Raw genomic sequence first — 13,769 nt, forward strand, 5'->3', positions numbered from 1 at the left:
GGACAAGACCTTCACCTTGGCATTATTCCTCAAGACCACCCTGCCTGGCAACCAAGAGAAGGTGCTGTCCTAGAACTGAAGACTGACATACCTCAGAACCACTGGAGAATTATTTATTTAACTGAGGTAACTAATTGTTTCCAGTTTAGGTGTTCAGCATAAAAATAAAGCAGAAATGGATGGAACCATTTTTAACATGTCCATGTATGACAGGGTCATCCCAGGTACTGTCAGGACAAAGGGAATGGGTCTGGGCAGGCCAAATGATTAAATTACAGTTTATCTGGCTCTTCCAGAGAAAGGACTCTCTCATGTCAAGCTTCTAAAAAATAAAATAGCAGAAGAAAAGCAGTGTCTGATTACCTTGGCCTTTTGAAATAGAGGATAAGGCAAAACAAGAGTTGCTGTTGCATTAGCACTGTTCCATTAGCTTTTGCCAATCTATTTCTAAAAGACTTGGAATTTCAGCTATTCTTTATCCATTACGCCAAGGGAAAACAAAACATTTTAAAAGCGGTATTACCTTAATATCTTCCAAGAGAACTTTATTCTCTCCATTTAAACTCTCAACCAGCTTGGTTTGTTCCTTTGCTTCTCTCAAAGATTCACGAAGGTCATTGAGTTTAGATTCATAGTCGTTTAATGAATCTCTTACAGTTTTAACAATTCTTTGGTTTTTTGCTTGGTGCTTTTGTAGTTCATTCCTTACACGCTCCAGCACTAGAGAATTAGAGTGAGTAAGGCAAACTAAGAACAAATCTGACCTTTTTTGAGCATAAGCATCATAGTGCTTTCTGGTCAACAGTCCTACTCCAGTTAATCTTTCGTCAATTAGTGAATTTTAATTGGATAGATCATCTGTGGTTGGAATGGTAAGTTTAGAAAACTGGATATTGTTTGTCTTTGATTTGGATTGCTTGCTTAATTATGCCAAAATTCTGTCCATCCATCGTATAAATACGATTCTTTATCCTTAGATTTTGGAGAGAGCCGTCTTATGGCTGCTAGACAGCGGCTAGACAGCCATAGGATATGGTGCTTTCAGGGAACCGACCTTGGTGAACTGACCTCCCTCCAATTCCGCACTGCCTCCGAGGCAGCGCGGAACAGCCCCATCCTCCGTGCTCACAAGAGGAGCACGGAGCGGCTGAAAAGGGGCTTGGCTGGGGGCGATCCAGAGTGGGGACAGCGTAGTTGCATGTACGACGCATCCAACGTGTCGTGCAGCAGCCTCCTTCCCTGCTTTGTGCTCCTGCGGCGAGACAGCCGCAATCGACTCTCTAGCTGAAAAAGCAGAGCAGGAGAAATGCGGAGGGACTGATCCCCTCCGTGCTTCTCCTGCCCTACTTTGGATAGGCAGTCGCCTCCGAGCTCGGAGGCAGCTGCCTATCTAGTTAGGATTGCTCCCTAAACATTTTATATCAGTTGTTGGATTGCAAAAGCTCAACTTATGGGTTTTAAGTTAATTTCAGACTACAGAGAACTGTAACATTTTTAGAGAGGTTGGGTGGTCTAAAGCAGAAGAAAATGGGGGCATAAATTCCCATAGGGATCCCTGTTCCTAAGACAGAATTACCCCTTGTAAACAATTTTTGTTTTGGTATGCAACTAGAAGCTAGTCTGGGATATCTAAAGAGGCAGTTATTTCTAGCAGTGATCTACCAATTACTTGTTTTAAAGTGCCATTCCACCCAGATCTGGATCAAAAGGTAAATGGAAGTGTAAAACTCCAATCAGTGAACAGATAACCTCACAAATATCCCGCTACACTTTACTATTCATAGTTGCTGTATGCTTCTGAATTTATCCCATCAGCAAAAGGCTTGGTAAATAAACAAGTATTTCAGACTGATGCATAGCCCGGTAATTAAATAATTCAGCTCAGAACCCATGTTACGGCTTCACCACTGCTACAATTTATTACTAGATCTTTATTGAATACCGACATTGTAGTAGAATACTGTTGTTAATTCTTATACAATACCTCCATTAGAAAGTATTATGTGCCCTTTCCATATTGTTGTTACTAAACTGAGCAGCAGCTAATGATAAGTATACACAAATCCCAGGCAAAGTGGACAGGTGATGGGGCAAAAGAGGAAATTCCATCTCACTGCTTACTAATTCTGAAGGGTTTTCAAGTTCTCACTTTGACTTCTTGAAATGGAAACATTAAAACACTAGGCAAAAAAGACACAGTTGCAGTAAGAACTCTGGAATACAGATCTCACATTCAACCAGAGGATTTGGTTAGGTTCTTCCCAGGCCCGCTGAGTCTCAGAACCCATGACCTTTCTTCATGTCCTGGCTTTTTCTATCCTACTATCTTTATTTCTGTTCTCCACACCTGCAACCCCCCATCCTATTCTTTTCTTTTTCTCAGTGGCTACAGAATACCGGATATGTTATCAGACCCCACTGCTACCTTTCCTATCAATCTCCACCTCCAGCACCACACTGTTTACAACCCCACTGGGAATCTCCAAATGAGGCAACAGTTCTCCCCCACCTGCCCCATCCTAGTAAATCTACACAGAACCATTTCCATGCCGGAATCTTTGGGCAGTCTAGCTCTTACAGCGTTGGGCTTCTTCTTTCTCCCTTTCTGCTTCGATGAGCTGTTGGCCGAAATTGCGGTTTCTCATCTCGTTCATCATTTGCTGAGCTTGAGCCAGCTCTTTGGCAGCATTTCCTGAAGGAAAAGAAGTTCCTCCTCCAGAAGTACTGGTTACCTGTTCCAGGAGAACTACGACAGGAAAAAAACAACATTTGAAAGTCTTTTATGGACACATTGTCTCAGAGCTGTGTGGTGTTCTTTTAAACCAGGAGTGGGCGAGTTTGGGAAGTCCAGGGGCCATCCCTCCCAACTAAGACCTCCCTATGGGCCACACTCCTGCTGCTGCCACCGGTTCTTCACAGAATTTAGTGGCAGCAGCAGCAAAAAACCACGCTGATTTGCCATTAATTTCTGGCGTCAAACCACTACAAAAGGCTACAAAAGGCAGCAGCTAGTTTTCATTATTTGGCTATTGTAGTGTTCCGTAGCAGTTTGTCAGAAACTGATGGCAAATTGGAGATGATTTTGCCACTCCTGTGAATTAAAGTGGCATCAGGCTCAGAGAGTCACACCAGGCCACAGGCTGCGTGTTCCCATCCCTGTTTTAAACCTAAAAGGTTCCACTTCCCATTCAATACAAATTCGAGAATGTACAAATAATCCACCATGGAATCCTAATGAAACCTGAGTTTATTCCACATCAATGGTTTTAAAGAGATGCTTTAAAAAACATACAGAGTGCTTCTCACTTAGTAAGTAAGGACTTAGAGCTTTTGCATATGTAGTGCTTGTCAAGGAGATGCTGCCAATTCCACATTCCCACAGTGAGTCTTCCACTCTCAGAGCTGAAATACTTACAGTGCAATCCTAGATATATATATTCAGAACTAAGCCCCCATTTAGTTCAATAAGTCTCACTCCCAGGTAAGTGTGTATAGTAGTGCAGCCTTAGAATCTCTTCCTGCACAGCCATTTCCACCCCAAATTTTTGGCGGCTGCTGGCAGGGTGTTGCTATTTACAGCTTTAAGGGAACAATCCTATGCATATTTAGACATAAAAAGTCCTACAACTCCCAGCATTCCCCAGGCAGTTATGCACCCTAAGTGGACAATCGACGTGACTGGCTTATCCAAAGTAGAACAGTTATTAATGGTGACTAGTAGATATCACATCCCACCAGTATTTTGTAATCTGCACTGACTTCCAGTCCATTTCCAGGCTCAGTTCAAAGTTCTGGTATTAACCTTTAAAACCCCTATGGCTTGGAGCCAGGTTGCTTGAAGGATCACCTTCTATATGTACCTGCCTGGTCCTTAAACAATTCATTAGAGGCCCTTCGCCAGGTACTGCTGTCAAATGATGTGAGGTGGGTGATTACCAAGGAGAGGGCCTTTTCAGTGGTGGCACCCCAGTTGTGGAATGCCCTCCACAGAGGGGCTTGCCTGGCATCTCCTTTGTGATCTTTTTGGCACCAGGTGAAGACTTTTTTATTTTCCCAAGCTTTTTAGCTTTTAGTGCATTTTAGCTATTTGGACTAATTACTTTTCCCTATGTTGGCATTTAGATTGATTTTATGCTAGTTTCTGATGGTTTTATGTTGATTGTATTCATACCATTTTGAATTTATATTCTGATGTTATTTTGACTAAGTTTGCATTTTATTAATTTATAGCTTTTGTAAACTGCCCAGATGACATTGTCATAAATAAATAAAATAGAACTTGTAAACATTACACAGTTGGGGAGTGGAAAAATTGCCACAAAGGTGCCATTTTCAGTAACATTCCTGTGGCAAGCATAATAATTGACAGCTTTTAATGTAGGCAATTACCATTAGAAAGAATTTCTCATCAATAATCATATCTAATGCCACTGCTCTGAGCCTCACCTTTTATAAGGAATTCCATAATCAGAGAAGTGTACAGTATATAAAATTTCACTATTAAATGACCTGAAACAGGATAATTTAAAACAGGATTTGATCAAGTAGAAAGAAGTAGAAGAACAGAAGTTACTCTTACCCTTAATATTGGTGACAAGACCTTCTATTTTTGAAATCAAGTCTTTTCCCTTTTGGTTAGTCTTACTAAAATTATTGAACAGTGTCTCTGCTTTCCTGTAATTATTTTCAGCCTAAGAAGAAGAAAGATGGCTTTAAAAAATGAGATACAGCTAATCAATATTTGGTTAAAAAATTGCTATTATCAAATGTTTCTTGAATATAGCTAACATAATTTGCTATTATGTTATGATAGATCTCAGAAACTTGGTGAATATGACATTTACCGGTCATTCTTAAGATCCTAGAAAGGAAATGTCAGATAAATGTTTGGGTCATGTACTTGTCATTAAACATTTAAACCTGTGGCATGGTAATAGCCCTTTAGGATTGAAATTAGGTTGACATTTAGAAATCTACCAAAGGCACTTAGGGTACAATCCTATGTATGTTTAGGCAGAAAAAAGTCCTACAACTCCCAGCATTCCCCAGCCAGCATGTGGAATGCTGGAAGTTGTAGAACCTTTTTCTGTCTAAACATGCATAGTTGTCTTTGATACTTATGGATGTTTTCCTCTGGGCTTCTTAAAATGACTAGTAAATTGATTGAGCGGGTGGTGGTGGTGCAGTTGAAGGCACACTTGGAAGAAACTGATTATTTAGACCCATTTCAATCGGGCTTCAGGCCTGGGCATGGGACAGAAACGGCCTTGGTCGCCTTGGTGGATGATATGAGGAGGGCTCTGGATAGGGGTGAATGCTCCTTCCTTGTTCTCCTCGACCTCTCAGCGGCTTTTGATACCGTTGACCACGGTATCCTCCTGGACCGCCTGGAGGGGTTGGGCATTGGAGACACTGTTTTGCAGTGGTTCCGGTCCTTCCTCTCCGGCAGGTACCAGAGGGTAGCACTGGGAGAGGAGGTTTCGGACCCGTGGCCACTTACTTGTGGTGTGCCACAGGGTTCCATCCTCTCCCCGATGCTATTTAACATCTATGTGAAGCGGCTGGGGGCTATCATCAGGAGGTTTGGGGTGCAGTGTCATCAATATGCGGATGACACGCAGCTCTACCTCTCATTCAAATCTTCACCAAGGTTGGCCGTAGAATCCCTATCCAAATGTCTGGAGACGGTGAATGGCTGGATGGGGAGGAATAAGCTGAAGCTGAACCCTGACAAGACCGAGGTACTTTTGGTGGGAGACAAGAGGAGGCTGGGGGATGTTGACCTGGTGTTGAATGGGGTACGGCTACCCTTGAAAGACCAGGTCCGCAGCCTGGGGGTCATTTTGGACTCCCAGCTGTCCATGGAGGCTCAGGTGTCAGCTGTGAGCTGGACAGCGCTGTATCAACTCCATCTGATATGGCGGCTGCGCCCCTTCCTTCCCGACCATCTGCTCCCATCGGTAGTACATGCCCTGGTCTCCTCTCGTTTAGACTACTGTAATGCGCTCTATGTGGGGTTACCCTTGAAGACGGTTCGGAAGCTGCAGCTGGTACAGAACGCGGCGGCTCGCCTGATTAAAGGCAGCCGCCGGCGAGATCACATCACTCCAGTGCTGAAGTAGTTGCAGTGGTTACCAGTTGTTTTCCGGGCCAAATTCAAGGTGTTGGTTTTGACCTTTAAAACCCTATATGGTTCCGGCCCAGCCTATCTTAAGGAGTGCCTCCAGCAACACCAGACAGGCCGCTTAACAAGATCAGCCTCGGATGGCCTTCTCTCTGTCCCATCAGCCAGGACAGCTAGACTGGTGGGGACAAGGGAGAGGGCCTTTTCTGTGGTGGCCCCCACTCTGTGGAACTCCCTCCCTAGGGAACTCCGTCATGCCCCCTCTTTAATGAGCTTCCGTCGTGCATTAAAAATGTGGTTGTTCAGGCAGGCATTTGGGGTGGGTTAGGGTATTTAAAAAAAAAATTATGGTAGAATTTTATTGTTTTAAATTGTTTTATGGTGTGTTGTACATCGCCCAGAGTGGCTGGGTGACCAGCCAGATGGGCGATTAATAAATTTAATAAGTAAAAATAAATAAAATAAAATAAATGTCAGCATTCATCAAAACGTTCTTACACTTCCAGCAGAATATATAAGATTTAAAAATACCCTACCTTTTCTTTTAGAGTATTAACATTTTGGTTAAGGTCAATGAAACCTGTCTCCAGTGCATCCACCTTTGGGCCCTGAGTTGCAATAGTGGAACGATAGCGGTTCAACAAAAGCTGAAAATAAGGCAAAACAGAAAAAGGATATATGACAAAGCCCAAAACTGAATTTACATTTGGTGTAGAATTGGGACTAAAACCATATTTTACTTAGACACTAGGTCATCTATATAGGAAAAAATTCTGTTGAAAGACCTAAGCTGCAATTCTACACACACAGAAAGTAATCATCACCGAACTCAGTTAAACACACTTCTGAGTAAACACATATAGGAGCAAGCTGTTAACTTCCTATAAAACGCATTTACAGGTTTGGTGCTAATCAGAACAGATTCAAATGTTTGATGCATCCAACCCCTGTAAAGCATATGGCAGGTGCATAACCCACACTGGTGACAGTCTACGTGGAAGACTGAAAAGAATCAGGGGATCGATTCAGGCATGATTGCTGGGCGGGAGAGGATAGGACATGCAAAACCACAGTCTACTCTTTTATTTTATTCGTAATAATGATATGCCACCTTATCTGCCAAAAAGGTGAGATGGTATACAATAATTTAAAACAACAAAACCTTAAAACAATAAAAGCAAGAACATTGAAAACAGTAAAAACATTACAACTATACCTTTCACAGAGCTAAATTGAAAAAGATGTGTCTTTACACCCTTTCTAAAGGCCAAGAGATTGGGGGGCCAATCGTAGCTCTTGAGGGAGCACATTCCATAGTTTGGGGGCAACATAGAAGAAAGCCCTTTCATGTGTGCCTTCAAAAGGGAAACCTTAATCCCTTAATCCCTGCAAACCTTAATACCTGGGCAGGTTCATAGTCTATATGAGGAGGGCATACAAAACCCCACCTAATATATCTTACTTAGGATACAACTTCCCAAATGTACAGGTTTGTATTAAAGTGATGACTGAAGGCAAAAGGAGAAGGGGATGGCAGAGGCTGAGATGGCTAGATAGCATCACTGATGCAATGAATATGGACTTGAGCACACTCCGGGAGAGAGCGGAGGACAGGAAGGCCTGGCGTGCTATGGTCCATGGGGTCACGAAGAGTCGGACACGATTGAACGACTGAACAACAACAATAAAATTAAAGTGATGAACTATGATCATAAGAAGCTTTCATGCAGCTTATGAATATTTTAAGCCTTATGAGTATTTTCAGTAGTGAAGGAGTAGTAGGTCCCTCACCGCACAAAGTCTGTTACCGTGCAGACCTATCTTAGAAATGAATTCTGTCAAAACCAGGTCTAGCAGCTGAGGCTAGGGGACTGGACACCTTTACTGGTGGACAGCTTCAACGTGTCTAATTCTGTGCAGGATTATGGACAAGAGCATGTGCCCTTTATATGTAGTCACAGGCTGTCCTTTTCTGTGAGATGACCCAGTTTGATGATGTATTTATTTCAAGAAATTATATGCCACCCTTCAGTATGTCTACTGTCAGGGCAGCTCACAAATGATATTGAACAATTGTGCTAAAACAATAGAACAAGTTACAACATATTGAAACCAGCAAAGAGAAGAACAGAAATAATAAGCGCATAGTGCCAACAGAATAAAACCAGTTTCAGATCCAGAAAGGCCCAGAAAAACAATGTTTTTAGCCTAGCACTGAAACAGGTGTGGGTCACCACAGGCTCAGGGGCCATATCTGGCCCCACCCCCTTTTCCCGAGAGCTTCTCCAAAACTGAATTTGGCTCTCAGGCTGAAAGAGGTTCCTCACCTCTGCACCAGTGGAGGCTGGTGGCTCTGATGTCAGTGGGGTGGTAAATCCAAAGGAGTTCTGACTGAAACCCGGAGCAGATTCACTGCCCCACTGACCTTGGAGCTACCAGCCTCCACTGCTCTGCACTAAAAGGACATAAAAATAAGTGTCACAAGAACTTTCCAAAAGTGAGGTGCCATAATCAAAAAGTCCCTATCTCTTGTCACTCCTTGCCTATCCTCAGAGGGTGGGAGCATCCAGAGAAATATTCTAAAGGTAACCTCAAGAAAGGTAGGGTCATGTGAGAGATACATTTCATATATTCAGGTCCCAAGCCATGTGGTCTTTAAATAGAAACAGCAGCACTTTGAACTGTGCTTGGAAATAGACCTACAGACAATGTAGCTGGTAAAGGAGCGACCAGATGTATTTTGCCAGTTTCAGGTCTGGTTTTGGTTTCTAGGAAGTTTTCAAAGGCAGCCCCACAAATAACACATTGCAGTAGTCTAATCTAGAGTAGTTGCAAGGGGCTTTCCTCCGGAATTAACACAGGAACCAGCCCCACCCACATGAGTTAATTATTCAGACAGCACCCCTGCCCCCAACCACATGGGATGATCTCACAGAAAAGTGGCCTTCACACAGCTGCACCTGCTTGTAAAGGACCCCTCATGGTACAGTTAACCTGAAAGCTATTTCTTTATGCTGCTTCTCCCCCACCCCCTGGAAATGTCAGATTTTTAAGTTACCTTCAGTTGTTTCACACAGTCTTCCAGATGCTTCATCTGCCCCAGCGTGTGGGTGCTGGCATTGACGTTTTGCATCTGAAACTTAATCACATGGAGCTCTGCCCCCATTGTACTCAAATCCTTCAGCAAAGTAATTACACAGCTATCACAAGCTGAATGGAAAAGAGCACACGCCAAGCAGTGTAAAGTGTTAGTTTTTACTCTGTGCAGAGAACTGCCCCACTAAAACAGTAACGTGACACCAAAAGAATGCCTTTCCACAAACTGTCATCTACAACAAAGGCATGAGAAGCTCAAGCCCTGAGTTTCGAAGGCCCTTCATTGTATGTCTCTTACTGTCTAGTCTTTTGACAGAGTAGCTTCCCTCCCGACACACACTTTCTTTTAGCTACTTAGCTAATTCAGTTTTTGAATAGGTTCACAGTAAAAGCAAATATTGTTGACCTTTCTAGTCTCCCATGTAAAAACAATTATGACTCTTTAAGGAAACCCTATAAGCAAGCATCCAGACTACCCAAGCAAACTACTCACAATCACAGTCTTCATGAGGATCTATATCTTTTGGTTCTTGGCTTATGCATTCTGGAAATTAAGGTGGGGGAGGCAAATTAGAATTACATGATATAACACAGGTAATAGTTATCAGAAAGTTGATATTATGATGTAATGGAGGTCCCATACACTCAATGAAAACTGAACAGAACTCCCAGTACCTTGCTAGATATAGTCAAAAATGGGCCTCAGGCTGTCCAGAATCAATAGCAGCCTTGCATCAAAGATCACATTTACCCTGTTCAGATTCATTGGGTTGGATCCAACATTGTCACTCCACTGACAGAAGCAGTTCTGTCTGAACTTCTAAGGCGCAATCTGCCCCTCCCCAGCAACCCTCATGCCCTCAAAATCTACTCCAGAGATGCTAGGAGCAGATTGCTAGATCTCCAGAGCAGATTTCAACATGGTGTGGAGGAAAGAGGGAGAAATTCCCTCCTATTGTTTACATAATCACTTCTGCAGGGATGAAAAGGAGATAAGTCAAGAGCCCCTGAGTTTGCCATTTAACCTACTTCAACCCTGATTTAGCTCTTGAACGTGTAAACAATTCAGCAGTTACAAGTGAATTCAAGGCTTTTAATCCCACAATAATCATGCAAACAGGCCCCAAATACTGCAGTGAAAAAAGCTGGACCAAGACTTGTCTTTGGGAGGATAATGCAGCATGGAACAGGCTAGGTTCGTTCCTAATAATGAATCCTGAAATTTTTAAACTATTCCACACCTGAATTGGAATATATAAATGGCAAAAGATAATTGAAATATTACATCTACAAAGAAGGATGGGGTTTATTCTCACCACATCTAGGGCCCCTTCCAACATTACCTTTAGCAAAGTTTGGAGCCACTGCAGTGTGTCTCCTTCTGACACTGATCAGCAATGCTGTCAGTCTGAGGTCACATGGGAGGAGTCCATGCCTTGTCTCTTTCTCATGCCAGTAATGCTCTAGTTCCACAGGGACGCTGCCATTCGAAGGAGCCACATTGTGGACTCCTGCCAAGTCACCTCAAGATTGTAGCAGCTACCAAGTCATTGAAAGTAACCTCAAAATGGGCCCTTACTTTCATATTATGTGATTTGATACAGATCGCAGGCTGAAAATCAAACTTTAGTCCATACTATGCACCAGTCCAAGGTCCCACAGTCCAAGGGCTTCCAAGTAGGTGATGCAGTAGGTGTGAACGGTAGGTGATGCAGGCAGCAGCCAACAGGCCCGGCATCAGCACCTAAGCTGGTATGGGCACGCCAGGGCCCACTGGAGCAGATGCTGCTCACTGCAACATCTTTTCTTACTTCTTATTTTAAGAAACATTTTATAGTTGGGGAGTGGCCAGATGGGCACATATATCGTTACAGGTGCTCATTTTATTATTTTTACTTTAAAAACGTAAAGTACTTTTACTTTTCTACAACAAAGTACTTTTACTTTTCTACAACAAAATGGTGCTTATTCTCAAGTAAATGTGCAATCCTATGCATGTTTAGAAAGAAAGAAAAAATCTTACAACTCCCAGCATTCCCCAGCTAGCTATGCTGGCTGGGGAATGCTGGGAGTTGTTCAGACAGAAAAAAAGTTCTACATGCATAGGATTGCGCCTTAAATGCGTTTAGCATCAAGGCAGCAGAAGCAAACTCCGATTTATTCCTGCAGTCATGATGGTGCCACGATGTTAATTGGGTTTAAAATGTGAGACTGCACATGCCCAGAGTATTATTATTTTTTGCATAAGAGTTGTAAAACATTTTTTTCTTCTTTTTTGCTCTCTGTATAAAATGTAGAAGCAGATATAAAGCATGGAATAGTGGGGGGGGGGAAGATAAATGTTGGTTGTGAACTTCACAACTGAAGTAATACGTGTGGTTATCCAATGGTCTCCAAATAAACCATTAAGTCCAGTGTCTGAAACAACCTAGCTGCACCACTGCTGTAGAAATGCTGAATCAGAATACTTAATATGCTCTAAGCCGAAGCTACATGGAACACCAGGCTCTTTATGGAACACCCATGTGTCTGCCACTGTGGCCAGCTAACCTCAGCTTCCCAGCGGATCAACTGTCCTGTGAGTGATTTGAAAGCAACAATTCAGGCCAAGAAAATATGAAGCTAGAAGCCAAAATTGGACTTTTTAAAATTTTTGCTGAGGACGGATGTAGTCCATCACTTTTAACCACTGACCACTGCATGTTCAAATACCCCCTAGATATATTTCATGAACTGTGAAAGGAAAGTGCCAATTAAGCAGGACTTTTATTGTAGCCTATACAGTAATAACAGCAGCCACAGATGATGCTAGACTGCTGGTCTAGTGCAAGACCACAGTGACATCAGAACCTGCTAAAATAACGGCACAGCTGAAACTTCTGCTGCTGATGCTGGAAATAGCAATTCAAACCTTGAAATTAAACTGAATTCTGAGGCAAGATATAACTTGTTCTGGCAGCCTTTAATTTCAGCAAGAGAAAAACATTTTTAAATGTTTTCTTCAGGATATAGCCACCAATAACACAATTCTGGTAAAGGAGATTTTGCATAATGGAAACCAGAAAAAATGACATTACTTTTAAGAAAGAAAGAATCACAGTCCATTCAGATTAATTGGTTCCTTTTGTATGTATGTCAAACACTCCTCAGACTAGAACTGGGAACCTTTGTGGCTGCTCTGCGTGATCAGAACTGCAGCATGGAACATCTTCCTGGCAGTGAAGTATTCTCAGGTTCTGGACTGTCTTTTCCTCTCCAAGCTGGCCACTGGGCCTTTCTGGACAGGAAGAGCTTTCTGTTTGGGTTGGGGTTTGCCTAAGCATCAAAGACACTTTGGCAAATCATGAGTGAGTGAGGGGATGCACGCTGCACCTGAGCTACACATGAGCCTCTTCCTGTTTCCATTAACAACCCTTGAATGCTGCATTCGAGGGTTGTTTTTGTGACATCATGGGTTAAACAACCCCAAGTTAACCCATGGCTCGTTGTTGGGTTAATTTGGTGTTTTTTAGCCCATGAACAACCTCAAGTACTCCTGCTCGGACATCACGGAAACAACCCTCGAATGCAGCATTTTAGAGTTGTTAATGGAAACATGAAGCAGCTCATGTGAGGCTTGGGTGCGGTGTGTGTTCTTGCAATTCTTGGGTTAATTAACCCATGATTTGCTGCTGGACACCACTGTTACATCCAAACAGGGCCATTGTCTTCCTGGCTCCAGCGCATTTCTGTGTATTCCTCAGCTCTGGCCCTTGGCCTGGTCCCTCAACTTTGACTTCCTGGCTCCACAGCTTGCTCACTTCTCACAGCTGGCTATGGTTCAGCATTGATGGTATGTATTTATATACATGTTCAAAATGTGACTTCTCCTCTGCTGAGCACACAGGGCACTACACCATCGTCTGTGCTGCAGATGAACAGGGATAGGCTGAGAACCAGCATGGCATAAAGACCTAAACAAATGTGAACTGCTGTAGCTGACTGTGGACCAGATGAAAAACTCTCCTGCTACTCATCAAAAACACCATCGGAATATAACCAGTATCGTAATATCCACTAATGCCAGAGAGCATCTGAAAGGGTAGCTGTCCAGTGAAATGTCTGTCTTCTTTTGAAAATTCACTGTTAGTTGAGTGTGCATGCAGAGTCCACATGAAAGCACTGTGTAAAAAATATTCCAGTTAATCTAGGGCAACACCTCCCTACATGCTGCAATAAAGGAAGTAGACTTTAACCATAGCCTAGTTTGTTATCTGAAGAGCATCAGTATGAATTCAACAGCTCTCCACATTTTTCTTCTTTCCTTCCTTGCCCAGTAGCCTTCGCTTATGTTGGACTACAACTCCCAGCATCCCATAGCTAGCCATGGCTGGCTGGGGGATGCTAGGAGTTGTAGTCTAACACATCTGGAGGGCACCAGGTAGGGGAAGGCTGCCTTACAGTCTTTGCATCTTTCCCTGGAATCACTTTTGTCAAAACCAATGTAACAAAAAAGGCTACTGTTTGAATGATCCTTTATGAATGTTCAACAGTTATTCTCTTTTATGGC

At 42.9% G+C, this 13,769-nt stretch overlaps 1 protein-coding gene across 1 annotated transcript in view; it reads right to left on the reverse strand.

Moving 5' to 3' along the window:
• The window catches only part of LOC146347041 (laminin subunit alpha-3-like), a 133,389-nt gene that overhangs the window by 42,501 nt on the left and 77,119 nt on the right, over positions 1-13,769 (reverse strand). The window contains exons 27-32 of the mRNA XM_084851463.1: positions 9,714-9,764; positions 9,183-9,334; positions 6,661-6,771; positions 4,580-4,691; positions 2,579-2,746; positions 524-720 (exon numbers count right to left, since the gene is read on the reverse strand). Of these exons, the coding sequence (XP_084707589.1) occupies positions 524-720; positions 2,579-2,746; positions 4,580-4,691; positions 6,661-6,771; positions 9,183-9,334; positions 9,714-9,764 (791 nt within the window). The remainder of the gene's footprint in view (positions 1-523; positions 721-2,578; positions 2,747-4,579; positions 4,692-6,660; positions 6,772-9,182; positions 9,335-9,713; positions 9,765-13,769) is intronic.

Source organism: Heloderma suspectum, chromosome 4, assembly GCF_057233095.1.
Source record: "Heloderma suspectum isolate Gila_16-S chromosome 4, 16-S_ref, whole genome shotgun sequence".
In the NCBI taxonomy this organism is placed as follows: Eukaryota; Metazoa; Chordata; class Lepidosauria; order Squamata; family Helodermatidae; genus Heloderma; species Heloderma suspectum.